The following is a 19,386-nucleotide window of genomic DNA, read 5'->3' on the forward strand; positions in this document are numbered from 1 at the left end:
ATGTGTATATATATATATATATGTGTGTGTGTGTGTATTAGAAGGATAAACCCATCTTTCCCAGTTTAACATAGGTCCCAGAAAATTGACTGGCTACTCAGGTGAGTCATCAGTTTGAGAGTCCCTGGTCTAGCATAAAGACCAACCCTATGAAGCCTGTTTCCTACTTATGATTTACATGCTGATTTATCATTCAACTGCTGCTTTGAACTGTTATTTCACCTGAGAAGCTGAGTCCTGCTGATTGTATTGAGCTCATATTGTCAGATAGTGGTCACTTGGAGGCATTGTCAACAGTGGTTCACATGTCCAGCTCTCTCTCTGGCCAACTACATATTTAATCTGAAAGCGAGTTGAAATCCTGTTAACCTTGCTTTATGACACTTTTCATCACTCTGCAATGATCTTTTGTGTTTAACAGACTTAAAGCTAACTTGTTGCTCTTAACTTCATAAAAATATCAGAACTATTTACACGTACACACATATTGCTGTCATTCAAACTGCTAAAAACATGCTTTCTTTTCTTCTTTACGCTTTTATATTCTACTGAAATTTCACATCAGACCAGCTACCTGACGCTTGTTTCTATTAAAGTGAAATCAGAGATGCTATTGACATAGTAAGTGTGTGCCTTGTATTTGAAGTATAGAAAACTCGGATTATTGCTTAACTGTTAAAAGCAGTGTACTTGTATTCAGTAGTCTGATAAGGAAGAAATAAATCATGTCTAACAAAGGCATTATAGGTAGATGGCATTAAAGCTTGTCATGTTGACGTGCTCATCTCTCACAGACTATGCTTTTTTAGTATTTATTAATTGGACTTTTATTATATGTTCTGAGAATGACAAAAAAATTTTGTTTCAATGTACTTTTAAACAAAACAACAGTTGCTATCTTCTGATTCATCAGTATCAACCTTTGATTCCTGATTTAACCAGTTAGTGAGAAATTCATCAATGATGTATGGCTTCAGCTTATCAATGTGTTTAGTGCATTTATGCATGCCACGTGAATGCTGGAACTCATAGTTTGAGGGACTGAGTTTTTGGAGAAGGAAATAAGGACCAGTATAGCCAGAAACAATTTACTTCCATGGTGGAAGCCCATACTAAAGCCATACCTTATTTCCATTCTCAAATGTTCTTTCTTTCACTGACTTGTAATGGCATTTCTTTTGCTATATGGTAGCTTCTGATGTGTGAATTCACTTGCATCAACTAACACAGACGTCATCCATCACACATACTCTTGTAGAAATTGTGGCATGTATGCTTTAAGATGCAGACCACACGTCAGGCATCTCTTCTGTTGTAGCCCTCTCAGTGTAATACGCATTACACAGGCAAAATGGCATGATGCAGAGTTTGTATGGCAGTGTTAGGCTTGCTTGAAGGAACTAGAATCCAGGTCTAAAGTGCTGAACTAATAGGCACCATCTAGTGTGTCCAGACATTTGTTTGTCCACAAGAGCAAAAAAAAATAGTAATTAGGGTCACCACATCTAAAATCAACACAGTTCATCCTTTCTAAGTTCATCACTAGTTATGACCAAACACTTTCTAAATGTTGTATGATTCTGTCCTTCAGCATCCACTGTTTCCATCACTATAGCAAATGTTGACAAATACACTGGACTTGGTCCTTAGTACACCAGGGAATACTACTTGTGTATTTGGAGATACTGTGACTCTTTGAACGCTTTGAACCAAGTAAAGAACCTCGCTGCCTTGGTGCAACAGTTGTCTGCAGTGTTCTCCATTGATAGGTCTAGTGATAACTCAAGATTACAACCTCTCTTGTGTTTGAATGGGAATGACCAGTTATGTGGAAAGCACTAGTTGGTTGAGTAAGTCTGAGATTATTTATTCAACTACATAAGTAAATGAGTTCATGGAATAGAGCCAGCCTTATCAATTCACAACACCAGTAAAAAGCTGAGTAACTGTCATCCATATAGCGAAGTCCAAATGCTCTTGATTTGTGTTGTGTTTAGATATTACTGCACTTCCCGATATGTAATATTGCAGTTCATCTAGGGATGTGTAATTAACGATTTAATATTAAGGTAATTACTAACATTAAGATACTGACTAAAGAATTTAGTTAGATGTTCACTTAGTTTGTGATATGTTTACTTCTAATATTTTCCTGTTTTATATATATATACAGCAGTAGTGACATCTATTGGAAATAGTCACTGTTATACATTTTAAGATGTGCATTTTATAGCAAAATGACATACACTTGTTCATGACTTATACAGTTCATGTTGAGTTTGGGGCACTTCAGGAAACTAATCTACACCAACAACATCTATAGGTATGCTTTCGCACCACAACACAACAGCAAATTGTTTCCTCTAACATGTAAGATTACTTGCTAAAATTTGCTGCAAGACTTAACAAGGTTTACATTGTTGTTTTATAGAAAATTAAATTTTTGAATGGTAATCATTTTGTAGAATTCAGTAAAATAAACTTTAACACTTTGACTGCAGCTACTTTAAACATGCACAGAATGTTTGTGAGCTTTACGCTGTATACAGCGCACTCGCATTCAACTGCTGGAAGTGGACCGTACTATATACGGTGAGTCGGCAGTCAATGGGTTAAAATGTGTATTTGTCACAACCAGAAGTTCTTATAACCATTGAAATCAAGATACATTTATTTAAAATAGTTTCAATAAACTAAAGTAAATGTGCTAAACATAAACATTTGAGTTGTTTTCGATTTGTTAGTAACAGTCATTTTCATAGTTGAATAGATATGTAGGAAAATGTTTGACTTTTTACATGGTCTGTAAGTATCAGTGAGGAAAAAGGTCAGTATTTAGGTCTGGATCTGCCCCTATCAAGTGCTCAAAAAAGCAAGGATTTCACTCCTTTCAACACCAAGAAATATCAGAGTTGCTAGTGACATAAGTAGTCAAAACCAACTGCTATGATCTTACTTGACAAACCCTTATATCTTGTCTGTGTTTATCTAGTGATCACTGTAACTCATTAGATAAATACTATTGCAAGACACCACACTTAGGTCTTGTTACTAAACATCACTTGATAGATTGGAAAGCAAGGGGGTTACTACTACCTCTCCTTTCCATTCTAACTGCTGATCAAGCAGTTAACCACAGCCATATCAGTTAGTGGTGTGGTGCTGAAGACCTGTCAGACGTGTAACTAAAAACAAGCCTTTCAAAAATGTGTACATTTTAAACACAAAGTATAACTGTAAAAGTTTATCAAGTGTTTTAATACCATAGTTGTATGACAAAACAAAATTCACATTTTAATGCTTTGCCAACTGCTTTTCAGCCAGCGTGGTTGCTAGACACCAGCTTCTAAGAGACAGTGATAGAATGTGTGCTTGGAGGGCAGAGATTTCAACACAAGAGATCACAAATAACCAGTGTTCTTTGACACTTTGGTTATGAAAGACATTTTTTTTTTTGAAGTGTTGGGACCTAGGTCCAATTTTCAGTGCTGCAGCATAACTCTGGCAGCACAACACCCCTGATGTCATATTTCATCATAGCAGTCAAATCAAGTCTCTACTGATGTTTCCTCATCATACAACATACTGCTCTTACTATCAAGGTCAACTTGTTCATCCACATCTGATTTCTGGAGTAACCAGTTACAGAGAGAGCCTTGACTTATCCACATATTCAGTGCACTTGCACATGTCATAAAAATCTCATCTCATAGGTCACCCAGATGGGCTGACCACACACAGGATACAGACCAGTCCAGTCAGAACTGAGTTGTTTACTTGCTGCGGCAATGACAGTAGCTTTATCCAGTTGCCAGGTTTGAACATTAGTTTCACTTTTTTGTAATATCTTTTAATGTACAGCTGCGTACCTCTGAAGTGGAAATTCATGGATCTTTTCTCACCAATTGGCAAAAATAACATGCTCACTCATACCTGTCAGAGTTATGAAGTCCATAAGTAGTTTCAGTGATGCATGGACTATTTGAATAGTGAACTTCTTACCATCAAAATAATGGCAGAATGTTTTGAAAATTACAGCAGTTCCTTAATCTCTCAGCATCAGAGTTTAGCAGCTGTTATCTGTAGTTGTGACACTTCCATTATCACTGGCATTAGTATCTAGGTTGAATGGACAGCCTGAACAAGGATAAGCTCACCTTTTTGTGTCCACCCAATGTACATACAAGTTTAGTCAGTGCAGACAATGTTGGAAAAATGAACTACATCCATAGTGTGACACAAAATTTAGATGTAGACATTTATTTGATCTCAGGATTATTCCAGTATTTGACCATGGTGATCCTTGCAGAAACAGTGGTCATTTTATTCTTGCCTTTTGTGTGATAAGTAAATTCCTCTTCCCTGGTTTCACTTTTAAACCTGCATCTTTGATACACAGAAATACTACTCCCAGGTTTTCAGAAGCAAATGAAAAATGTTTTACTAAGTCCACCAGCCTGAAGTCCATGTAGAACCTTGGCATTCCTTCTTTCATCCTAACAATGACTACTGGAAAAAAGTGTTCTCTGATAGTTGAATTATTCTGTTCTTCAACATTCACTCTATCTCAGTACTGACAATGTTCATGGGGCTCCGAGAAAGTCTGTGCATTGATTGTTTTAATGAACACACACACCCCCGTGTCTAGGTAATGATGGGGTATTGTTTTTCCAAGATACCAATTTTTGAAACAAGATCAGAGATAAGTGAAATTGTCAAGACAATGTTGGAGATAACCTCTCCATTCATATCTGGCTTGTTAGCATTTGCCAAAATGAAGTACATATTTGCTAGTTAAATTTGTGTCTTCATTCTGAGTACCTGATTCACAGAAATGTCAAATATGTTCTTGGATACTCCAGTGTCCACTAGGAGCTTAAACATGTACACAAATATGAGGTTATGTACTAGATGATGACTATTTTACCTCCTAGATGTAAGCTGGTGACCAGACTCAACTCAGGCTCCATTAATTAAAACTAGCCAGAGCTGCTACAGCCATTGAATGCTCTGCATTTGTTGTGGGATCAGCCAAAACAGAACTTGCATCCACTGTGTCTGACTCACGATCCAGACTGTTGTTCAATTAGCAACCTGGCAAGCAATAATTAAAACTGGGACTATATTTTATGATCCAGGCATCTGAACCTCCTGTTAAAGTGATGGTGTGCAGTTGAGGCAATTGGACCTGAAAAATCATGACTGTCAAGTCTTGAAATTCTTCAGAATTAGCCACAGTATTCATTTCTTGTTTATTCAGATCAGATGGAAATAGCCTTTCTTTTTTAAGCAAACAAAATTTAAAGAATGTAAAGTATGCCCAATTGTGGGGCAGTCTTATAAGTCAGGGTAACAGAAGCCCTAGTCTTGGAGTAATATTATTTTTCTTTTAAGAAAGGAAAAAAAAACAACTAGAAATTCCAAAACACTTGACCCAAAAAAACAGACAACACTAAAATACAAGATTAAATTTCACATGGTAGCCAGTTGTGTAACTTTATATTAATACAAACAAAATATCTGTGAACAAATTACAATGACTCAATAGCAACAAAAACTATCAAAACAAATAAACATTGTGATAGCAGCCACGGGTTCAGGCTTTGCACTTAGAGAATGTACAATATATTTGTTGTAAGTATTAGTAATGTTCATTTTGTTCTCTTTGATAACAGGCTGTGTAAGAATTTTGTTCTTTATGCAGATGGCTTCTTTTGGTAAACAAGCCATTTAGTTATTAAATATGTAATAGTTTCAAAAGATGTTAATGAGCTTAGTGTTTTTTGTCAACACACTTTCATAGTAAGATGATGTTGTTTGACAATCACAGATGTAAAAATTACGTAAATTCCATGATAAATACTTCTGCTGAAACATGTTGTTTCAAGGACTGTAAATGAAGCCAGGCTCACACAGGAAAGAATTCAACAAATATAAACAGTCCTGCAATGTTCAAAATATCACATTTAATCTTATGTAAATACCCATGTTAAAAAAAGAACTAAAGTAATGACTCCCGTTTTTACCATAAATGTTTCACCATTTTTTAAAATAACCAAAATATTTTGCTTGCAATATTATTAGATAGAACAATGTACATTTGAAATTAGATTTCCATCACTGATAATTATATATATATATAAATATTACACTTGGTTAAATCAAGCTTTAGTTGAGATTAAAGGAATGTATACATTCAAATCCTTCGAAGTTTAAAGAAATACTCCTTTGTAAACAAAGTCAATACTGATTACTTCAAATGATGTTCAACTTCACCGTTTAGAAGTCACATTGTAAGGCTTTATTCTAGTCAGTGCTCTAACTTCTTGGTCAAATTTTCTGCTAACTTGTCTAAAAACTTAAAGGTGTTCAGATAATCACTTTGAGTAACACTGTAAAAAAATAGCATGAAAGTTATTACAAAAAAATAGAGAAATAAATATTTTATGTAATTAGTAATTTGAATATTAGCCAGAAAGATACAACTTCACCTCACGACGAGAAAATTGAATCTAAAGCTGTTTTGCTTTAACTGTCATATGTAACATATACATCTTGATAAACTTGTATACCAATCCTAGCACAGATAATCTATTATTATATATTCATGACTGTCAATAATCATTATGCACTTAATAGATTAATGTGTTGATAATATATATGATACCATGGGCTATTAACATTGTAACTGATACACTTAAGGTAAGCCTACTAGCAATTGTTAAGCTACTCTTATTTGACCATCATTTTTATAGTGCAATAATGCCTTTTTGTAGCAAGAGACATGAACCCTCGAATCCACAATTCAAGCACACTAACTCATTAGGCCTTGCCTAGTCCTTGCATATGAAAAATATTTTACAGTCATGAAATATAGAGTTAGGTTCCTTACGTTTTTAAACAGAAGGTTTAATGGGTTGATTTTTTTTTGTAAAAGAACTCTATTAACAAGAGTTTCACTGTTCATATCTGTTAAGGAACAAGCTTGGAGACAGAACAAGACCCTTGGTCATTGAACAGCCTCAGCTTCTCAGTTATAAAACTTAATATGAGCTTACCTGTTGAGTCCTTTGATGCAGATAGCCAGGTCTTTGGTCATGTGACCAGCCTCAATGGTTTCTATACAAACACTTTCAAGGCTGTTAGCAAATTTTGCTAAGTCACTATTATTATCAAGTTTCGCTCGGTGAGCTAATCCCCGAGTCCAGGCAAAGATAGATGCTGAAATATTAAACCCAAGTACAATTATATTAACTGACATCAACAGAAATGCAAAATTAAAAACTTTACACTGTGAGAAACTCTAGTTTGAAGAAAGATGCAAGGTAGGAAACTCTCGTAAAGTGAAGATTAAATGATTCAAATTTTTTGTAACATATAATCAAAAAATATCCACTTAATTCTTAAAACACGGTAATTACGGAATAGTCTGTCAGCTAAATAGAACTTTTTGATATAGCTAAAATAAGAATGGCATATTGTTATAAAGCTGTAAAATGGTTTTAAAAAAAGGTTGAAATCTGGGGTGGTTTATGAAGGTGACAAAAACTGTCATTCTTCTGAAAGTTTGATAAAAGTATTGGAATTAAAAGGAAGATAATATCCTGGTTTTTTATAGAGATATTGAATAGCAGTCACTCCCTTCCTTCCATATGTTTTGTTGTTGTCCTTGTAGTATTAGGATACAACCTATATAGGTGACTAGTTATAAACAACTTGCTAAGTCTCTAGGTAACTGGTAATTGTTGACATTTTAGGAACACTGTAGCTAGTATACTTAGGATGCAATTTTAAATCTTTTCCGTAGCAGTGGTTTATATTCTTTATTATCAAATGTTAAAGTTCTTCATATTGTAGTTCTGATGACCTTGTATAACTTGCCTGAGCACAGAATATGAAAGTCTGCTAAAAATAAATATTTAAACATTTTTACACTTATCAGTATTAAGTAAATTTCACTTTATATTTTAGACGACTGATACAGAATCTTGGGAATTGCTTCTGATTAGGAGTACTATGAATATTGAAAATTAAACCTTCCAGTATAATATAATGTCAATTTTAGTTTGGTCCATTGTATTAACTAATGTGAAGTCATCCACAGCTTTTTCTTTATTCAATAGAACAAACAGTACACATTTCATATTGAGTAAATAATCAAATTAATGTTTCACAACTCGGTTATAAACACAAAAGCACGACACATTTCTTCTCACCTATAGGATTGGTGGATGTTTCTTTTCCTTGCTGATGAAGTCGATAATGTCGTGTGACTGTACCATGGGCAGCCTCAGCTTCAATGGTCTTTCCATCAGGGCACATCAGTACACTTGTCATCATGCCCAGAGAACCATAACCTGAAGAATGAAATCATGTAAACTTTCATGTCTTCAAAATCCTAATTCTAGTAAGATTGTTAATAAATATTCAAAGTTGACAGTAACATGTGAATAATCTACTTACGAAAATGAATCAATTTTATATGAAATAAGAAATGGAAATATATTTATATAACATTACATAACAATCTCTGGGCAAAGGTTTCTTCAAAATGATATCTTTAGTACTTTTTCTTCAAGCCATTTACCATCAAATATCCCAACAAATTATAAAAGTGAAGCAACTTACCTACATATGAAATAATGAAATATTTTATCCTTCTGTAATTTTTACCATGTTTAATTAATTTCTTATTTATAATTAATGTATATATACACACACAATATTTTAAATATCTATTTCTCTCTAATAAACATCATTAGATTTAGCAAAAATAAATATCTTGCTTAAATATTTTATACTAGTTTTAATCTATCTACTTACTACAAACTATCAGTCGAGTAACCTGCTCCTACAGGCATACTTTATGCAACATTTTGAACAAAGAAACAATTCCATTGTTATCACTGAACAGTAAAAAATTTAACATTAGAAAGGGCTCTTTAATGATGAAATAAATACTTTTTTATATTCTACCTTAAGAACAAATCAACAAGAGATAATTTTATTCTTCATTAAGTAACAATTTGGTGTTTTAAGTTTCTTTGTAAGAATTTGTTATCGCTAGGCACCATTGACAACAAGACAGCCTCATTCTTCAAAATGTGATGATTTTATTGCATTTACTGAACAACAATGTGAAAATATAAGACATTCTCTACTAATATCCATAAGCCTATTAGTTTTGTTTGTTTATTTTTGAATTTCGTGCAAAGCTACATGAGGGCTAGCCATCCCTAATTTAGCAGTGTAAGACAAGAGGGAAGGCAGCTAGTCATCACCACCCACCGCCAACTCTTGGGCTACTCTTTTACCAACAAATAGTGAGATTGACCGTCACATGAGCATGTTTGGTGGGACAGGGATTCGAACCCGCAACTCTCAGATTGCAAGTCGAGTGCCCTAACCACCTGGCCATGAAGCCTATTAGTATTATGTATTCTAATGTTCATGGTATTGTTGTGTAGTATAATGGAATTTAACATTTTGTTCCTTGTGGTTTTTATGCATCTGAAGAAGAGCATTCTATCTGCAATGTCATGTTTCTGCAGTATATATTACATCTATGGCTTTTTTTAAAACTAGATAGTTGTTACTTTCACTTCTCTATCCTAAAAATAAAAAGAATTTTTTTTATAATTCTTTCTCAATGCAGTTTATGTTTATGACATATTACCCTTTTATTAATAGTGTGTTTTTGTGTTTGTTTTGTTCAACTTTACCTCATTACTGGAAGGTTTGTTTTTTTCTAATCACTTTATTAGTTCTGAATTTTAGTGGTAGATTACTATTTGCAATATTTATAACTTACCTTGAGCTACTGAATCAGACTGAACGTCCCCATCATAATTTTTACATGCCCAAACAAATCCTCCTTCAGACTTCAGGGCTTGGGCTACCATGTCATCTATCAACCGGTGCTCATACCATAAACCCTTGACTTCATACTGCTTTCTGTAGTCTCTAGTTTAAACATCATAGTACAATATCACACAAAGGATAAAGCATTTTTTTAGTTTGGATAACTAGCTTTTATGTGTATTGCCACTACAGTAATAACCTGTTTTACTTAAAATATGATGAAAGTTTAACATTTTTCTAAATACGTTACTTAAAACCTGTGTAATGAATATAATTGTGATCCACATATATGGTGTATCATATTTATGTTCTTGCATATTAAAACATCTAATGCAAAGAACTGACTAAAACAATTAGATAAAATCATTTTTCTATGTAAAATATAAAGGAAACATGAACAGTAATTAGTGGGATTAACTGCAATAATGATTACATTTTTATTTAATTTTTTTGAGTGTGACCCAAGTGTTATGAGACCCTATAATCAACAGTCATGGACCCACAAGCAAATTAAGAAATGTATTTAAAAAACAGTTGGGTTCTTATGGATCTCCCTGGTAATTTAGGCTTAACTCTTATGTTGCTGATTTTGCAACAGTTTGTGTTAAAGCAAGAAAATACTTGATACAATACAAGGAGAAACTGAGAAAAGTTCAGATATCCCAATTAGGAGGTCGTAGAACTTTATGATGGACGTCACCTTGTACTCCAACTTGGCAGAATGACTTTGGAATTTCACAGACATATCTTTAGTAACATATCTGATTTCTTGTGAACAACAGACTTTTAGTATTGAATAGAAGCTTGCCAAATTTCATTAAGATGTACTTTGTAAATTTGGAATTATAATCAAAAATACTTCTCTAATATAGGATCAGTCAATTGGACCAACCCTGTGAACATTTAGCTAATTAGGGTAAGATTCACAAAATATAAGTTAACTTTATTTATCAACTATGTGATTTTTATTACAATCTCATAAACCTAAAACATCCATAAGCAATATTCTTTATCTAATGCACATATTGAAATCTCAACATACAATTCAAATTCAAAAGTTATTTACACCTACCTCTCATATATTTCTTGGAAAATGTCACGAAAACGACCATCATACTTCTTTAAGATTGTATTTTTTGTACTAATATTTTTAAAGAAAGTAATGAAATGTATATATTAATACTCTTTAAAGACTAAGATAAAAATTAGTTTCAAAGCAATGCTAAATAAAATAAGACTCATTATAGTTCATAAATTCTTAAATTGTAAATGAATAAGCTGTTATTTTATGATGAATGTAAAATTAAGTGCATATACGTGATAGGATTTTATATGAAATTGCATCTTAAGATTATTGTAAATTAAGATACAGTACCAGTATGATAAGAAAATGCTGTAGTGTTTCTAAAAAGTTAGAAATTAAATCAAATTCTAGTCAACAGAAACCTGAACTTATTTATTTATAAGGTTTACATTTTAAATATTATTAAGCTGAAAAAAAACATATTTTATGGAAACACTAACTGTGCCAAACAATAAATAAGAACCAATATTAATAATTATTTATAACCTCTATGTAAATAAAAGTTACAGGATGAATATTATTAATCTGAGATAAAAAATGTTATTCAAATATCGGTCTAAGTTAACAAGTGTAATGAAATATTTCAATACACCTAATATCAATACAAATCATCCCATTTTTAAGAAATAGGTGACCAACTGCAAATAATATTTTCAACCCAATTAAAATTCTATTCAATAATTTTCAGGGGAAAATATTTGAAGAGGATCAAAACAATTAAATTTAGGGCTGGTTTTTAATTCACCTCAATCAAATTTATTGCAATACTGTAACGTTTAAAATCTATAAATTGTACTTACCTCAGATAAAGTGGATATCCTTTTTCTAGTGCAAACTTGAATGAACTGTGGGCAAATTCTCTTATTGACTTGTAAACAGATGAAAAACTATTGTTATTATTATTACAAGTCTGTAGAAATTAGATTACATTTGTAATTAAAAACAGTGATTATTTTTTCCAAACTACACAAAATTAATAATAAATAAGTATCAAAAATTCATATCATAATTCAAAACATTACAGGCATACTACAAAACTGTAAACAAAAGGGATTTTAATACTATTTCAAAGGAACATGTTCAAGGATTCTGTCAAAGATTTGAACAGTCATAATTCACCTGCTAGTAAGACAAGCTTAATATTATATACTAAATTGACTTATAAGTAGATTCACCAAAATTTTAGTATGTTGTTACTGAAATGCATTCACTGTTATAGAATTTATAGCATTTGTTATAGAATTAGAATAAAAGAAGAACTTTATCGATAAAAATATTCCTAAATTACACTAAAAAACCTTTAATGTTCTAACAATTTTAAATTATAAAAGTAGCCAACTCTAATATATCCATATTATGTAGTTAAGTTATGCTTATTGTTTAGATTTTACTTAATATCTCATAGTTTACCTTATCTGTGTTGTACATGGCAAGAGCTACTCCTCCACCATCTTGAAAATCAAATACTGTGTGACAAATGGGTTCACCTACATCAGATGGTGTGAATTTTATTTCTAATTTTCCCACTCCAGGGACAACAAAGTCTGTGGCCTTGTACTGAGAGAAACAAGATCCAATATACCAGAGCATGATTTTTCCAAAGCAAAGTTTATAGAGTGCCACTGAATAAAATAGTTTTAAGTTACAACTACCAAATTACTATCAGACTGTTTGTAGTAAAGCACAAATAGCATACTTTGAAACCTAAACAAAGATATCTGTAAAGTTTAATTGAAAAAAAAACTATTTAATTTTGTTTGTTAGAAGAGATGGACAATAAAATCATTTAATTTATTTGAGTTCTTAAGTATTCCATCACAAAGTTTCTACTTGTATAAATATTAAAGTTAAACTGGTTATTCTGATATACAAAATATGTTAATTGTAATATGTATCTTTCCTAAATACTGGAAAGACACTATACACCTTATTAAATTCAATTACCAAAAACATTTGCCTTATACCATGTTCTTTATAATATAATACAGACTAAAAAAAAGTTGGAAACAAAACAGAACATGATATATATCTTCAAGCAAACAAAATAAAAAAATTCATTACAAACCCATCTCTTACTTGATCTCCATATGCATGACGACCAATAATAATGGGTTTTTTCCACCCTGGGACTAAACGAGGAATGTTTTTACAGATAATAGCTTCCCGAAAAACTGTTCCACCTAGAATATTCCTAATTGTTCCATTTGGTGACTTCCACATTTTCTTTAACTTGAACTCTACATGAAATATGAAACTGAATCTTGAAGTTACATATAGTTAACGATTCACAGACAGTTGTCATAAAACATGGAAATAAACTTTAGTTATCCCATCCAACTTTCAGGAGAAATTTATTTTCCAGTAAAAGACAACTGTAAGATATATAAGCAAATTACTGTAATAACATATGGAGTATAAAGTAAAACAAAAAAATATATGGATGTGTGAATTATACGATATAAAAAATATGTCATCAAAATGGGAAAGCCAATTTATTTATGTTATTATCATAACATAGATAATGCACTTACTCAGGGCTCGACATTAAAGCTATCCTAATAGTCTGGAACAAATAAGGAATGCATTTCGACTAGTAGCTTAATATTGAGTATGTGTTTTATTTTTGACGTATGGATATACTCACAAGTGATTTGTTGCTTTTTCATAGTAAAACTCTGATATTAATTTCTAACACTCAGCATGCTCAAATTGTTAATTTCTGAAATCAGAAAAGGTACATTGCTCAATTTATTGTTTCAAAGACCCTACAATCACAGTATTTTACCAAAGGGTCTTTGGACACATGTACATTATACTTATAATATTTAGATTTTGAACATTTTAATGGTCTAAAAGAGATATCTGTAGCTTTTAAGCCTTAAAACAAAATACAGTGTGCAAATATCATAGCTTTAGTTTTAAAATATATGACCAGGTTAAAGCCTCAACAAGTCTCAATGAAAATAGTTCAATTACAATTTCAGTCTCTAATTTTACTTTCTGACAGTAAAATAATAACTTTGTTTTTATTTTTCATTCGATCATTATACACTTTTTTTAAAGACGTTTCAACTATAATCACACCCTTAACCTTTAAAGTGCTTTTGCAATGCATTTTGGTCTTTAACTGTAACACCAATTAACTTGTACTAAAGAGTTAAAACTTATACTAAAAGGTTGACTATTTTGTTTTATTTAGCATTTGAAAATTTGATGTAGCTTTCTTTTTAATGACTTCAATGGAAACAATAACAGTCTTGGGTTTAACGCTTTTGCAAATTAATTTCTGAAAGTAAACATACAAGAACATAAGAAATTTTCATGTTTTGTGTGCACTTTGTTCTATTAGCAAATAAAACAAAATCCTGTATAACTAGCCCTGGACTGCTGATCTATTATTGTCACTACCCTGAATGTGCTAGTGACTTTTAAAAATTACTACAAGGCCCTGTTACAACCCTATTCACATACATGTCTCAACAACTACTTTGAGGCAGTTGCTTCTTAAATCTAAGTTATCAAACCCAAATTTAAATTTAAGAAGAGGATATTACTCATCTGAGCTTCTGCTGAAATTTATGAATCTTAAATAGCCAAAGATAGTCATACTTGGCTAATGTTTGTACTCTTTCTTTACTATATTTTTTTTTTCAAAAAGGTCTATGTTAAAGCTTCTGAAGTATGTTTTATTTTATATTTTACCAAATACATTATTATATATATCTTTTTACATAAAAAAGGAATTTTTTTTCTGATTATTATTAATTCAAAATGAATTGTTCTAGTTTTCATATTACAAAGAAAAAACATTGGAAACATGTTTGAAAACATTATAAGTTCAACATATGATATTTGGTATTATTGTTAAAATAAATTAAATTCTCTGTTAATTAATTTTTTCATAATTTGCGAGAAACAATTTTACAACTTAAAGATTGTTCAAGTTTGTGATAAGAAATTACATGAATAGAGTACAGAAATCTTGCAGCTTCAAGAAGTAATTATCTTAAAACTTAATAAGCTGTTACCCATGTTACTTTTGTGTATTACACTTTAATGTAATTTAAATGTTGGATTAATAAAGTAAATGAAAAAAGGCAGAATCACTCAATCATCCTCATTTAAAATGATCAATTACTAAAAATAAACTGTTTTTCCACTTACATTACGTGATAATCTAAGTATAAAAAAATAAAACATACCTTCTACTCGATTTTCATCTGGAGTAATAGTGGCACACTTTATCCCAACACTGTATTTTTGTATTGCATGAGCACAGTCAATGGTCACTAAATCACAACAAGCATTATATAATATCATCTATTATGAACTAAACATGAAAAAATATACCATCTATTGAGATTTTTTCACTTTGTAGAATATTGTATATTATCTGTTTAATCAACTGTTAGCTTGTTTAAACTGTTCTTTAATATAATAACAGTATATTCCTCTTGTAACTTTATAAACCTTCAATTTGCAATTTTAAAGCTTTTAAATGATTTATGGGAATTATAAATGTTTACTTAGACCAATAAATTTTACCTTAAATTTTAAATACTTTATTAAGACAAGAGTGAGGTTGGTGACAAAAGGTCATTCAACATATAAAATTAATTCTTTACATATATGTACTTATCCACTAAAATTTAGAATAACAATACAGATAATACCATCAGACAAACCATTCGACAATTTTATAATTCTAATAAAGGAGTACTTCTGACAAAGAATTAGTTCCAGTTGACATTTTTTTACTTACTAACTCCAGCATCTCACTAATGTTTGGGTTCAAAGTACACCTGGATTAATATTCATATAACAGCACTTTACCAATTAGTTATATACTCAGATTTTAAAATCAAATATTAACTATACATATATATATCTTAATAAAACAGATCGGATTGGGTTTTCAGACACCAAACAGAACAAGATAATTTTGGTCCTTTACATTATTATAAATCCTCTTTTTAATATTAAAATATTCAAAGTTGTTAAATATGAAGTCTTCTACCTCACATTTTTTCTTTCATTTAGGCTCAAAAATATAACTGTACAGTTCATTCAGCATCCAATAATTTGTAGTAAAAGTCATCAATAAACCTATATCCATTTAAAAGTACTGATAATACTACATAAACAGTAGGAACAAGGATTTATGAAAAACCAGGGCTAACCTCACTATCACTCCACTTTCATTCACTGGCTAATCTAAATGTTCTTCAACTTAGAAATAATTCCAGCCTTTTGACCTTTTTACATACTGCATTTAAATTAGATTTTTAAAAAAATATATTTATAATTCAAAACAGTTATTTTAAAACAATAATTTACCTTGGTCATCAGTTGCATCTCGATTTTCAATCCCAAGATCAAATGAATGAATCTCCATGTCCAAGAATGGAAACAATAACTTATTTTTTATAAGCTCCCAGATAATTCTGTTGACAACAACAACAAAAAAAATTACATCATAGTTACTGTAATGACCTGTTCAAAGTATACAAAAAATTTGTTACTTGAATATTTTTATGTACCTTGTATTCAATTTTAGGAATTACACTACAGGATGAGATTTTTAAACATGGAAATCTATATATAACTGTATTTGATATGTGTTTAAGAAATGCATAGAAGTTTTAGAAGCACATGGGGTTTTAACTTTTTCTAAGAATTACATTGTTAGGGACAAGAAATGGTGACAACCAGCCAGAGTTTCTTCCATGCTCTCGTTAACCAAATATTTACCTATAAAAAGTTACAATTTTAACATAAATTGGACATATCAAAAAAAATGTGGATAACCAAAGCCCAGACAACCCATTGACATCAGCCATACTCTGTAAAGAAAAATAACATTGCCAATTTACTTACATGCAACATTTTCTGTACTTAAATTCACTTTACTGAACTTTAAAGCCATGGATACAAAACTACTGATTAAACTGAACAATTTGAGACCCCCTTTTTAATTCCTTCTATTCTCTAGCACATTATGCTTACCTATATAATAGTTAGTGAAACCAAATGAATGCAAGACACTGTTAAAGAGGATCTTTAATACATTTCTCATAATGCCTCAAATAAATAAAACTTTCATCAGCCTTATGCTTATTTCTTTCACAACAACCAACAATAACTGAATATACCATGTCCCTTTGGAAATCATTTTGCAAATTGATCATACTTGATTTTCAAAGCTTGTCACAATTACCTTTATCTGTACATTGAAGTTAACATTTGTAACAATAACTTATTAAAAACTAACAAGCTACAACAAACAGATCATCCAATATCCTTTCTATTATAAGCTCCTTATTCCAACCCCTTTATTTAGTTTCTATAAAAAAACAAATTCAAGTGCTTGTGTTTAGCTTCACACTTTGTATCGCATATGATTAGTCAGAAATCATTCTCTTAGCTTACCTCTACTCTTTACAACAAAGATTAAATATATTTTACCACATATAAAGCTTGTGTTATCTAGCATTTTTATACATAATACATAACCAGTTCATATTAATTCTGGCATTTGTAATTTTTAAAAATATATAAACATTTAAAACTCACATCTGAAATTAAACTGCCAAGAAACAAAAATTTTATTGTTCACAACTTTCCACAATTTCTCACCATATCTAGACATCCCTTACAAGTTAAAAAAAAATATATTATGTTACGAGAATTAACACACAAAAAAGGTAATAGCTACAATTCCCTTTTCTCCATTAATTATATCAGTTATTACCACCTACCTAATTTACCGTTTTTGATAAAACTAAAGATCATGGTTGTCCAAATTATCATGTTTCCTGTTATTGTCAACATTTAACATTAATAATAATAACCACACGATTTACTACAGTGTAAGTTGTACGTATTTTATATAACAAATTAACATTAACAATGTCAGATGAAATATATGGGTAGTGCATCAGTACAGTAGTTATCTTCCTGCAGTTGCATCCTTATATACATATACGAACGGTTAAAGAATATGTAAGAGGAAAATTTCTCACCTTGTCATTTCATCACCTTTGATTTCGACGACTGGCCCACCTGTAAATAGAAACACCTGTATATTGTTTTGAAATTATAAATGTCTGTAAAGTAAAATTATTCTGAATAACGAAGTACCAAATGTTTCTTAACCAAAATAAAATTTACAGCTTACATTTTATTTTTCCCATTTCAAAAATGACTTGTAATTTTTGAAAAATAACGTAGATTGATCCTTTTGGCTGTTTAGCTTTACACGAACGTGGAATAAGGAAATAATAGTTAGGGAATTGTTCTACCGTTCCACGTGAATAACGAAAGAACGGAGGAATGAACACGAAGAAGAAATACTACTAAAACAGAGGGCAGCACCTGTAGTCCTACAATGAGTCAGCCTTTTAATAGCTTTACTGATGTAGCGTCACCTCCTTGCTCAAGATCAGGAAGATTCTCGGTGTATCTCGTGGTAAAAAAAAAACTTATTACCCATTTTCGACCAACCATGTATGTGTCATGATCAGTAGTGACCAAATACAGAATTGCCATCTGGCGGCTGTGACCACTAGTTGACCACATAATTACTAGTTAAACTATGTGTAATTTTCACAAGACGCCTTTTTAGCCATCTTAATTCTTATTTGTTTTCAAATGTTATGATTCAATTCGAAAACTTGAGTTATACACAACTAAAACTGCGAATTAAGATCGCCAAATCAGCAACCCCTTTCAAGAAATTATTCACAATCGCAAAACGAAAAATCTTTTGGTATGTTTTTAAAATGTTTCCATGAAAGACTGTCATTTTCTCATAGAAAGTTGCTTGAGCTAGACAAGTTCACTTTCTTCAACACCAACTTTTCCTTCCATGGCCCAGTCTTTGTCTGGTTTAGAAAAAGAGTAACTTAGGAATTTACGGACCTCTTTGTGGCTCCTCAGAGCTACCTAAGAAGAAAGGTAAATGCCACAGTTTGAACAAGTTCTCTTCTTTAATTGGCTGAGCAGAGGTGAACAATGAAAATTAAATTGAATGTCCCGTTCGTATTCCATTGGAGGCAGAAGGTTACTTAGCTGCAATTGCTGGAAATGAAATTCGAAATTCCCATTATCAGATTCTTGAACAGCCATTGTAGTTCTTCAGCAGTTATAAGAACTATCGTCGGAGGGGGGCAAGAACTGATGCAGGAACCACAGCAAACAGTTTGTCTGTTAGGAGTTGCAGCAGTCGAATAAGACCTTTGATCCAATTCTCATCCTAGTGTTGCGTCAGCAAGGTCACGTGACTACTATCACGCCACCTGTTTCTAGAAATATCCTGTTCCTTCATGAATGCCCTAGCATTTACTAGATATGTGTTAGTCTTGCATATATAAGACCGGCCACGAAGCGACGGGGAAGTAGTGAGTAATTGAACTGCAGTCAGAGAGTGTGTAATTTAATTG

General features: G+C 31.6%; 1 protein-coding gene across 2 annotated transcripts; it reads right to left on the reverse strand.

Annotated features, from left to right (window-relative positions):
* Nucleotides 1–5,944: 5,944 nt before the first annotated feature.
* Nucleotides 5,945–18,138, reverse strand: LOC106469471 (isocitrate dehydrogenase [NADP] cytoplasmic-like). 2 transcript variants are annotated; one of them, XM_013929967.2, is made up of 12 exons: nucleotides 18,123–18,138; nucleotides 17,968–18,007; nucleotides 16,283–16,389; nucleotides 15,148–15,234; nucleotides 13,022–13,182; nucleotides 12,356–12,502; nucleotides 11,746–11,813; nucleotides 10,934–11,002; nucleotides 9,812–9,963; nucleotides 8,217–8,357; nucleotides 7,059–7,221; nucleotides 5,945–6,392 (listed from the first exon to the last, which is right to left on the reverse strand). In XM_013929967.2, exons 1-12 carry the CDS (start codon nucleotides 18,136–18,138, stop codon nucleotides 6,311–6,313), a joined length of 1,233 nt encoding a protein of 410 aa, XP_013785421.1. In that variant the 3' UTR covers nucleotides 5,945–6,310. The 2 variants fall into 2 exon arrangements, with proteins under 2 accessions (XP_013785421.1, XP_022253714.1); XM_022398006.1 differs by lacking the exons at nucleotides 17,968–18,007; nucleotides 18,123–18,138 and adding an exon at nucleotides 17,704–17,796 and having other exon boundaries at nucleotides 6,107–6,392.
* Between the last annotated feature and the right edge of the window lie 1,248 nt (nucleotides 18,139–19,386).

Source organism: Limulus polyphemus, unplaced genomic scaffold, assembly GCF_000517525.1.
Source record: "Limulus polyphemus unplaced genomic scaffold, Limulus_polyphemus-2.1.2 Scaffold3504, whole genome shotgun sequence".
Lineage (NCBI taxonomy): Eukaryota > Metazoa > Arthropoda > Merostomata > Xiphosura > Limulidae > Limulus > Limulus polyphemus.

Bases quoted from the DNA above. Each gene is read 5' to 3' on its own strand.
- LOC106469471 (XM_013929967.2), bottom strand. The intron at 13,183-15,147 runs GTATGTTTTATT...TATTTCATGTAG, and splicing joins AGATGAAAATCGAGTAGAAG to AGTTCAAGTTAAAGAAAATG. The intron at 9,964-10,933 runs GTAGGTGTAAAT...TGTTTAAACTAG, and splicing joins TTCCAAGAAATATATGAGAG to AGACTACAGAAAGCAGTATG.